Raw genomic sequence first — 12056 nt, 5'->3', positions numbered from 1 at the left:
AGCTCTCTTCTAATTTAGAAGATAATTTGCATGTCGGTGCTGTTCCGACCACGAGAATTCACAAAGAACACCCTTTGGAGAATGTTATAGGTGATGTGTCCTCCGGTGTACAAACCAGAAGTAGCTTGAATGAGCACACCTGTGTTTATACAAGCATTAAGGAAACGGGTATAATGAACGAATGTTTGTACTCATGCTTTATTAGCCAGATTGAACCGAAAAATTATCAAATGGCTCTTAAGGACAGCTCGTGGGTCGAGGCCATGCAAGAAGAGTTAGCTCAATTTAAGAAGATGGAAGTTTGGACTTTGGTTGAAAAACCAAGGAATGTGCATGCGATAGGTACAAAATGGGTGTTTAAGTGCAAGAGAGATGAAAAGGGGATTATTATAAGAAACAAGGCGAGGCTGGTCGTTAAAGATTTTAATCAGCAAGAGGGGATAGATTATAATGAAGTGTTCGCTCCGGTGGCCAGGTTGGAAGCGATAAGATTGTTTTTGGCGTTTGCTGCTTTTAAGAAGATGAAAGTGTTTCAGTTGGACGTGAAGAGTGCGTTCCTCAATGGGAAAGTTGATGAGGTTGTGTATGTTGAGCAACCTCCGGGTTTTCCTGACCCAGACTTTCCTGATCACGTGTACAAGTTGAGCAAGGCGCTGTATGGATTACATCAGGCACCTCGTGCCTGGTATTCAACGTTATCGGACTACTTGCTAGAGAATGGTTTTGAAAGGGGTTTGATTGACAGCACACTGTTTGTGAAGAGAGATGGAAGTGACTTCCTGCTAGTTCAAGTCTACGTGGATGACATCATATTTGCTGCATCAAGAGTCTCCATGTGTCAGGAATTTGAGGCCGTCATGAAGAAAATATTTGAGATGAGTGCTATGGGTGAACTAACGTTCTTTTTAGGATTGCAGGTTGATCAAAAGAAGGATGGGATGTTCATTCATCAAACAAAATATGTTCATGATGTCCTCAAGCGCTTCAAGATGGAGGACTGTTCTCCATTTGACACTCCAATTTGCGTCAACCACAAGTTGGGAGCTGAAATAGACGGTGACGCAGATGTGGACCCAACTCAGTATCGGGCTATAATAGGTTCTTTGATGTATTTGACTGCTTCTAGGCCTGATATAATGTTTGCTGTTTGTCTTTGTGCTCGTTTTCAGGCAAACCCAAAGGAATCTCACATGAAGGGTGTGAAGAGGATTTTGCGGTATCTCAAAGGCAAGCCGAAGCTAGGGTTGTGGTACCCGAAGGGAGGAGACGTGGAACTGGTTGCTTATACAGATTCTGATTATGGAGGGTGCAATCAGAGTCGGAAGTCGACAACAGGAGGATGTCAGTTTCTCGGTGGAAGATTAGTTTCCTGGCAGTGCAAGAAACAGACATCAGTCGCAATCTCAACGTGCGAAGCTGAATATATGGCAGCATCCAACTGCTGCTCTCAGGTTTTGTGGATTCAGCAACAATTGCGCGACTATGGTCTGAATTTCTTACTCACTCCTATTTTTATTGATAACACTGCTGTCATCTTAGTAATTAACAACCCCGTGAAACATAGTAAAACTAAACATATTGACATTCGTCATCATTTCATACGGGATTGTGCTGAGAAGAAACTGATTAAGGTCGAAAAGGTCGATACGCTAGAAAATTTCGCTGATTTATTTACAAAAGCGTTTGATAAATCCAGATTTCAAAACCTAATTGAGCTGAACGGGATGATCAATCCCGAGTAACCATGTTTTTTTTTGTGTTTATTTAAAAAAAAAAAAAAAAAAAACGTCACTATTGCTTAAAATTAGTCGGTTACCTCAGTTTGATGGACATATCCTCGGATATGTTTTGGTCCTCGTTTCTACTTGTAGAGAATGAGGGTCGCCATTAACCAGATGACTGAAAGTGACCGGGGCGGTTATGATGTGTTTTCTTTCTGTCGCTGAAAATTAGTCGTTCATACTTAGTTAGAAGGACACATACTTGTATGTGGTCGGTCCAGTTGATCCATTGTATCTTCAGGATTGCCGTTTACCTGAAGACTTTGACGTGATCGGGGCGATTGAAGTCAAAATTTTTTTTGGGGAAATGAAATTACTTTTCAAGTCTACTACTTCGTATGAAGTACCTTTGCCATGTTCACAGAAAATTGATCCAACCTTGGAAAATGATATATATATACTGATTGTGTGTGCTTAACTAGTGAAGTTATTAGGCTTAAAAGGCCTTAGAACAGTCATTGTATGTCATGGTAACTTTTTATGGGGCGTAAAAGTAGATGTGATACTAACCTAATCTACTCAATTTTACGTGAAAACTACTTAAGAGTTTTGTATGTCTTCATACATATCTTTCCGAATGATAGGCAGAAAAGCGTTTACCCAGTCATACACGAGCCCGTAAGTGTTCTGATTCCCGTGAAGAAAGCGTTTCAAGACACTGCAGTGATCCAGATTCGGGACTTGCAGTTGTTTATTACTCCGAAGTCTACAAGTATGTTTGTTGAAAAAAAAAAAAAATTATTACTGTAACCTTCGAGAGTTCAAGATATCGAGACTTCTCAATCATGGAGTAAGAAAGAGTACGGGAAGCAGACAAAGAATACTTACAAGTTAATCAGACACTATGGGTCGAAGTCAATTCGGGGTGACTTGGGGAAAGCCAAATACGCTTTGAGAATAGATAAGAGGCATCTTAACCTCTGAGTTGTTGCCCACTTATTTTTTGAGATTAATTGAACTTAACTCGTATCACAGAAACAATGAAAACCATTTTAAGTTATTTACATGTGTACAACCTGTTTCTCTATGTCATAATACAGCTAAACACGGATCTATGTGACAGTCACGGAGTTAGTATGATTCCTGTTAGGATCTTTTCTAAAACATGGTGGTCCCTGACTAGACTGAAATTTGATCCCTTATTCGTTAAATTTTTATAAGTTTTTCTTAGTTTTGTAGTTGTATTAATTTTTAACTGTTTACTTAGAATTGATCATGTCGTTTATTTCTTAAAGGGAAGTTTTAAAGAGCTAATTCAAATTGTTCAAAATTATAAGGTTTGGTTATGAAAATATAGGCGAAGTTGTTGAATCAGGCGAACTTGTGGATAACTTCACCTAAGCGAAGTTATCCGTAACTTCGCCTGACCACCTCTGACCCTATATAAGGATTAAAAACAGTAAAATTTTCATTATTTACAATATACAGCGAACTTGTGCTCTGATATCAATTGTAGGTTCCCGGACGGATCTTACACGGGATATCGCTATCTACGTAGGTGCGGAATCCCTGCGTAGGTAGTTACGAGCGTAGAATACGTAAAACAATCACACGCGATACAAACGAACACGTTATATATTATAACTTGAAACACGTCTATTACAGACTCTCGGCACGTTCACTGAACTCAAACAACTGACTCATCTCTCGTAACCTAAACAATCCGTCGGCTACAGTATATATAGACACGACAACTTCGCCCGATATGTTCAGGCGAAGTTGTCCATAACTTCGCTTGTTCAACAAGTTCGCCTAGGCGAACTTGTCGACAACTTCGCTTGTTCAACAAGTTCGCCTAAGCGAACTTGTTGACAACTTCGCTTACATACATAAACATAAACTTAAACATAATTACATTACAGACTCGATTACAAACGCTAGACTATGAACTACTGACATTTATGTACCAACAATAAATGAACGAGCACGACCTTACTGAACTGAATAATGAAGCCTTAATCGTGCCCGTTCATGATCGTTCGGTAAGCTTTAACTAGTCTAACAAACGTTTCACGAACACATAACGGCACGAAATTTTCGTGCCCGTGTTGCCCGCAAAGGAATGAACTTGTTCATGTTCGTGAAACCCTTTTAAGTCCTTATTTAAAACAAATTACATATTAGAAAAACCGTGAAACCAACAGGAACCAAATCGTTATGAACGGTTTGGTTTCGGCTTTTGATAACCAAAAACCATTACTAACGGCTTGGCTACGGTTTGACCTTAAAACTGGACTGCAAACACCCTATCTAGAATTCATTATCGACATCTTGCAATATGTGTGTTTGAACAATCCATCTTTATTTCACCATTGAAGCTCTAATCTCTAGAATTGAGCCCTAATCTTAACAATAATGACCAATACTATCAATCTAATAACTACCATGTAAAAAAAATATAACCACACAAACACCTTAGCAGATGGGAGAACAAAGAATGAACCAAACGGTTCATGAATTTCGGTAATAAAATTCGCATTCATTGATATTGGAGAAAAAAGATTACCTGGTTGAGGGTTGGGAGGGATCGCAGATGAGATAGGAACGTCGATTGGGAAGAAACAACACTGTCGATTGGGGGAGATCCAGATGAGAAAGTACGTTGCATTATTTAGGGGTTATTTTGGTCCAATTTCTCATTCAGACTTCATTTTTAGCTGACCGATTCAGAGCTTCAAAAATCCATTCAGATGTAGTTCTTGAAGGAGCCAAACACTCATGCGTCTGAGCGATTCAGATGTTGGCATCTGAATAATCCCATTCAGTGGTAAACAAACAGGACCTAACATGTGACCTTTGCCACTTTGCAATTTACCCCTCCTCGAATAAATAATTAACTCCTTTGGACCCTCATGATTCTTATCACTGCCCTCCCCTTCAAGGACAGTCTTGTCCCCAAGACTGAATTCAGGGAATTGTAGTTTAATCCAATCTGCATCCTCCCATGAAGCCTCATCCACTAGTTGACCCTTCCAATGTACCAACCATTGTTCCAGAGAATCCGAGCCCTCCCGATTGACAAGAGTAGCCAAAACAGTGTGAGGTAAAGGATGCGGAGAGTCAGTCATATACAATTCTGGAGGTAACCCCGTCTCACTAAGACCCGAAATAGCTTTCTTTAAAAGAGACACATGAAAAACCGGATATATTTTGGAAGTAGCAGGGAGGAGCAATTTGTAAGCCACTGGCCCAATTTTCTCCAATATTTGAAAAGGCCCAAAGAATTTAGCTGCCAGTTTTGGTGAATTCGACTAGCAACGGCTAATTGGCGGTAGGGTTTCAATTTAACATACACCCGTTCACCCGCCGAAAATTGCACGTCTCGTCTTTTCTTGTCTGCATGTAACTTCATTGCACCCTTTGCAGTAGATAATTGATTTTTGAGTTGTTTTAGAGCCTCATCACGGTCTTGAAGGTCTCTGGCAATAGAATCCACCCGGATTTCGCCTGGAATAAATTGAAACACCGAAGGAGGACGCCGATCATAAACAGTTTCAAATGGAGTAACACCCATAGAAGCATGAAAGGTGTAATTGTACCAAAATTCTGCCCAAGGTAACCAAACAAACCAAGTTTTGGGCTGATCAACTGCGAAACAACGTAGATAGGATTCCAAACATCGATTGATTACTTCAGTTTGACCGTCGGATTCCAGGTGGTAGGCAGAACTCATGTGCAATTTAGTACCCATGGAACGGAAAATTTCTTGCCAAAACTTGCTCAAAAACAATTGGTGACGAATAACCTCTTTAACAAAAACCTCAGCCACTGTTTTAGCGGTGTAAGGGTGTTTTAATAGAATAAAGTGAGCATACTTCGAAAGACGATCCACCACCACAAGAACCACCGTGAACCCCTTGGAAGGTGGCAATCCAACGATAAAATCCATAGACAGGTCTTCCCAAACAGTGTCTAGGATGGCTAAAGGCTTTAAACGACCACCAGTGTCTAGGATGGCTAAAGGCTGTAAAAGACCACCAGGCAACAAAGAGCTAGCCTTACAGCGCTGACAAATATCACATTCTCGGATAAACTCTTTAACTGTAGATGTCATACCCACCCAATACACATTAGCCGCTAAACGCCGATAAGTTCTATAAAACCCCGAATGTCCTCCCGCAGTGGTAACATGGAGCTTGTGTAACAGAGCAAGAATAAATCTAGAATGATGAGAAATAACCAAACGGTCTTGATAAAACAAAACATTATTCTTGAGTGAATACCTAGGGTACTTAGCCAGTGTTGTTTCAAATTTAGCAATTAAGATTTGAATTTCAGAATCTTGTTTGGCCTCCTCTATAAGCAAAGCACCGTGCAGCCATATAGGACCAGAAACTGCTTGTAAAAACTGACCAGAATCAGCACGACAGGATAATGCATCCGCTGCACGGTTTTCCCGACCGGGTTTGTATTGAATGTTGAAATCGTAACCCAAGAGTTCAACCACCCAATTCTGTTGATCATAAGAAGAAACACGCCGCTGCAATAAGAATTTCAGACTCTTCTGATCCGTACACACAGTGAACTTGGAACTCAACAAATAAGGACGCCAATGTTGGACCGCTAAAACTAAAGCCATTAATTCCCGCTCATATGCTGATTTTGACAAATTTCGATCACTTAAAGCTTTACTAAAATAAGCAATAGGTTTCTTGTGTTGCATTAGAACCGCACCAATACCACATCCCGAGGCGTCACATTCTACAACGAAAGGAATAGAGAAATCAGGCAAAGACAAGACCGGAGCTGAAATTAAGGCCTGTTTAAGTTGTTCGAAGGCAGCCTGAGCCACCGGGGTCCAACCAAACGCATTTTTTGTCAAATCAGTTAACGGGCGAGCAATGCTTCCATAGTTTTTAACAAATTTACGGTAATACCCCCGTCAATCCCAAAAATCCCCGAATAGCTTTTAATGTCGTTGGAGTCGGCCAACCAACCACAGCAGCCACCTTTGCCGGATCCATAGAAACCCCTTGACCATTGATTACATGACCCAAGTAATCAATTGACCGTTGACCCATACTACACTTGTCAGGATTGGCTTTGAAGTGATGAAGGAGTAGAATGTCAAAAACTTCTTTTAAATCAGCCAAATGAGCCTCCCAAGTAGGGCTGCGAATAAGGATGTCTTCAAAGAAAATAACAACCTTGTGCCGTAGAAGAGGACGGAAAATGTTATTCATCACTGCTTGAAAGGTAGCCGGAGCATTCATAAGGCCGAACGTCATGACTAAGTACTCATAGTGCCTATCATGAGTACGAAAAACAGTCATGTCAATGCTATTAGGGCACATCCGAATCTGATTATAACTAGATTTGAGGTCCAATTTAGAAAAGAAAGTTGAACCATGTAATTCATCAATCAATTCATCGACCACCGGAATAGGATACTTATTTGGAATTGTGGCGTTGTTTAAGGCGCGATAATCAACACACATACGCCAAGAGTTATCCTTTTTACGAACCAATATAACGAGACTTGAAAACGCACTCTTACTCGGCCGAATCATCCCCATACGTAACATTTCTTGCACTTGGCGTTCAATTTCTGTTTTCTGAACATGAGGGTAACGATAAGGACGAACACAGATGGGAGCAGGACTAGACAACTGGATACAATGATCATGAGAACGGATCGGAGGAAGAGAAGGTGGGTGGAAAATCTCTTCAAACTGCTGCAATATAGACGTTAAAGTAGTTTGTTGATGACTGTTTAATATAGGTGAAACCGGAGGAGGCGAAGTGCTCATTGATGAAGTAACCATAGTCTCGTCCATAGATAACCACTGGTGCAAAGCTGATAATGATGGCTGACCCGTTTGAACCCCATGTAATTGCACTGACACGCCATGATGTTCAAACCGCATCCAAGAGTGTTGCCAGTCATGAACAACCTCACCCAAGGACTTTAACCATTCCAAACCCAAAATAAAATCTAAAGAGCCGGTATCAAAGACCAAAGCATCCACCGAAAACAAACAGGGACCAATAAGAACCGAGAGAGCAACACATCTTTCATAAACAAAAACGAAATGTCCATCACCAAGTTTGATTTTCATACCCCTGAATTTAGAAGAAGACAAACCCATAGCCGCCAAAACCAAACGACGCGAAATGAAATTATGAGAAGCCCCACTGTCAACCAACATAGAGATCGGAAAACCCATCAGAGTACCCTCCAGTTTCATAGTGGCAGAAGGTGCTTGAGCAGCAACAGTGCCAGCAAACTCTAATGCATTACAAATACCAACCTTGTAATCTGAATCGGTCTCTTGTGTAGAAGGATCCGATTGTAAAATACATTGGTCTCCAACGGAAAAGTCATCCTCATCATCTCCTAACAACAGGACACGTAACTTTCCCTCAGGGCACTTATGAGTTGGCCCATATTGCTGACCACAACGAAAGCAAAGCCCCTTTTTACGCCGGTCCTCCCACTCGGTACTGGAGAGAGAACGAATACCACGATCACGAGGGGAAGACTGACCATTATCGGTCACTGGAAAAGACGATCTAGGGTTTGCAATTGAGCGGGGAGAGTCTAATTTAGGGAAAACATGTTTGTCACTGGACCTAGAAGAAAAAACATATCTGGAATCAGATCGGCCATCACCGAAGGCCCATTTTTAAGGCCAAACGCTGGAGGCCCATTAGGGTTTAGATAACGAAATCGGCCCAAAGCCGCTAGGCCTGGACGAAGCATCAATTCGACGTCCTTTGCCAGATACATAGCGTCTAAACGAGATTGAGGACGATGAAGACGTACCCATTTCTTCACATCGTCTTTTATACCAGCCACAAAATAACCGACTGACTGCGATTCCTGTTGACGAGTAACTAGTGAAAGAAGGTACTCAAAATCATCAATATAATCATTGAATCCACCTGTTCAATCGTAGCCAGCTGCTCATACGGGTTCTGGATTTCCAATCAACTGAATCGATGAAGCAATTTCGATTGAAAATCAAGCCAAGAAATGGTAGGATGCACCTGAGTAATTATAGTAAACCAATGTTGTGCAACCCCAACCACACTTAATTGGGCCACTTGCAATCGAGCATCATCAGGTGTATGATTCAAGTCGAAATACAAATTTGCTTTCTGAATCCAACCTTGTGGATCAAACCTAGAAAATTCAGGAAGTTTTACCTTCTTAACTGCCCATGGAAGTGAAAGAGATGAATCGGTGGCGTCGGAGGGTCCGAGTTAGATCTGGAACCAGAATAGATGAAACCACTGCCTGAAGCCCCTGAAGCCGATGAATCAGACACCGGTTTCTTATCCTGCTTCGCCATCCATGTCAAAACCACCTTCCGAAATTCACTAGCCTCGGTGCGTTCCTCTTCCAATGATTGTAACGAAATCCGAACGTCAGCTACATCAGCTTGAAGTTGTTTGATTTGAGAATCCTGAGCATCTAATCGAGTGTTTGTGCGAGTTTCCATGGTGAAAGAAATTGAAATCTGACGGCAGGTCAAAGGTAGGTCGGACCAATGATGAGTGTATGAATCAAACAGGAATAATTAATCAATTGTGAAGGAGAATAGATTGACTAAAATGAATAAATCTCTGAAATGTAAGAGCAGTGATGTGTAGGAAGGGAATTGTTTGATTAATGTGTAAAGGAATTACAGGAAAGACGTACTAATTTCTAAGACTATTAGTTGTGGATGCCATTTTGCTTCCTAATTTATAGTGATATGTTAGCGCAACATCATACCACACTCCACTTCAATATCTTTCACAATTCAATGGAAATGGTCACCATTTCATCACTTCCCTTACTTTTCAAATAAAATATAATATTTATATTACAATAATTTAATATAACTAAAATTAAAACATAAATAAAAATAAAGTTATATCCATTGAGAAAATTAGCAAGAAGTAAAAAATTACTTAATTTAAAACATAAAATAAGAAAAAGAAAAAAAAAACAACTAAACATATTTGTTGGCGATTTGAGTTGGCTTCCATGGGCAGTTTTATCCCAAAAAAACACTAGTTTGACAACGATTCCAATCTATCCGCCGTGAAATTTGATGACGAGCTTCCGGCCGCTCGTTTGCTTTTGTCCCACCTGGGAGGGCGGATAGGCTCGACTTATCGTGTGAATAAAAAACGGAACGACCGAACTCGGCTCATCATCGGATGAAAAATCCGTCTTAGTTTAGAGAGATTTGTAAGTTTTTGATATGTAAAAAGGGAGAAAGAAGGGGTTTATTTATATGGTTTAGTAAGTTTTGTAATTATAACATATTTAAAAAAAAACAAAAAACAAAAAATTAACTTTTTAACGGTTATATTATGAAATAAAAAAACATTTTTTTGTCCTTTTGGAAGTGGTCAACAGTTGTAATATGAAATAAATTATTAATATTTACTTTGGAACTTCTCAAATGTAAACGGCAATTGCAGTGGTAATTTCAACTCCAAAACTCCACCGCCATCGGTGTTAATTTGAGCGGTGTGGTGCTCACCGCCGGCACCACTTGACACATCATCATTCTCACAGGCATAATGGCTTCCATACCTTGTAGCCTAACAAAATACATAACTCATTAACTTCAATATTCCCTTCCTATTAATACTAACATGTGACCTTTAGCCACTTTGCAATTTACCCCTCCTCGAATAAACAATTAACTCCTTTGGACCCTCATGATTCTTATCAGTAATAAAGGGTGTTTTTGTCATTTTTAAAAACATCTGACATAATAGTTAATCTCCCTTCATTTTAGGGACCAGCAGTGTTACGTTCGTGCATACAATCGAAGTGAATTTGTAATTCTTGAAACTTGGGGAGTAAAGTTGCAATACGGAAGTACAACAGGGGCTATCCATGTAATTAGTTCTTAATGTTTCCTAATAATACTAGAAACCAGCAGAATAATCTATGAACGGTTATTTTTAACTTTGACAGAAGGCAAAAAGGCCTGATGGAAAAGAACCCTCAAAAGCTGAACTTTTCATATTGACCCGCACACGCAAAAATGGTCAGCCTTTGAATGAAGAAACGGCTGCTGTTATTGTATGAACCTTAACGCTTATTATATTATACAAATAAGCCTTAAGAAACTGTTTAAAATTTAAATTCTATGACATTGCAGTCTCAACTTCGTGAATCAGAAACTAACAAGGAACAAACACCGGTTAACAAAAACAAGCCTGAAGATGAAGTGTTAAATCGTGTAATCGGAGTGAATAGGAGAGGCTCGGTGGGCCTACTTGGATTAAATGCTACATCTTCGCGTGCCGGGTCTGAGACTCCGACACGCGCGCAGGCTTTAAGGATGGTTAGTGAGAAGAATGCAGAGGTTGTTGAAATGAAGGAGAAACTTGCATCAATGGAAGAAACATGCTCGCAAATGGCAGCTCAGATGTCTGACATGATGTCAATGTTGGCTAACATGCATAAGGATTCCAATAAACATAGTGAAGTAAGTTTGTAATTGTATCAAATTTGGAACCTTAATATAAAATTTTAAGGTTAATATCATAAAAATCCATTATAGTTTCTTCTTTTTCACGAAATAGTCCCTCAACTTAATTTTGTTATTTAACATATTAAAGCCCTTCAACTTGTAAAAGATACCCATAAAAGTCGGTTAGTTGTGCTTATCTTGATTGTATATAAAGCTTGTTTAGTTGTACATGGAGATTTTAAGTGTATATTTATAAGTTAACAAGTTAAAATGCCATATATAAATAATTTATTAGTATATTTTTTTCTATACCAAATGCCTCGAGTACGTGAACCCCTTGATTTGTTCCTCAACTTTGGGACATAAACTTGTCTAAATTACACATGTTTGTGAATTTCTCTTAATATTGTGACTTGTTAACTTTTAAATTGAACAAAATTCGATAAAGTGTTATGTAGCATTCTAATAAATTTAAGAGTTAAGAAGTCATTATTTTGAAAATGAAATCCTCAAAAGTTAGCCTGTTAGGACTTCAATATGCAACAATTAATTTAGTTAATATTTCATATAGTTTTTACAAGTTTAGGGTCTTACTAAAATAAAGTTCAGGGACTATTTCATAAAAAAATAAGAAATTATAAATATAGATTCGTTTGTCTTCTAATATCAGTCAGAACCTATCTCTACATCTAATCACGATGGTCCTTCAAAACAGGTGGATTTCAATTAATATTGTTATTTTTTAATCCCAAATGCTTAATATGTTGTTAATACCATCACATATTAATGAACATTGATTTGTGTTGCAGACTCGTGGAAGGAAAAAGAGAGCATAGAAAACCTGCAAGGT

The 12056-nt window shown here is 39.3% G+C and overlaps 1 protein-coding gene across 1 annotated transcript in view; it reads left to right on the top strand.

The window, feature by feature from the left end:
• The window catches only part of LOC143612551 (uncharacterized), a 27157-nt gene extending 15101 nt beyond the window's left edge, over positions 1-12056 (top strand). The window contains exons 4-7 of the mRNA XM_077086507.1: positions 10705-10812; positions 10892-11221; positions 11877-11921; positions 12016-12056. Of these exons, the coding sequence (XP_076942622.1) occupies positions 10705-10812; positions 10892-11221; positions 11877-11921; positions 12016-12042 (510 nt within the window). The 3' untranslated portion in view covers positions 12043-12056. The remainder of the gene's footprint in view (positions 1-10704; positions 10813-10891; positions 11222-11876; positions 11922-12015) is intronic.

Source organism: Bidens hawaiensis, unplaced genomic scaffold (genome assembly GCF_021521415.1).
Source record: "Bidens hawaiensis isolate Kalapana, Puna unplaced genomic scaffold, B.hawaiensis_p1.1 tig00034840_1, whole genome shotgun sequence".
Classification (NCBI taxonomy): Eukaryota; Viridiplantae; Streptophyta; class Magnoliopsida; order Asterales; family Asteraceae; genus Bidens; species Bidens hawaiensis.
Note: the sequence above shows the minus strand (reverse complement) of the source record. Positions and strands in the feature narration are given on the sequence as shown.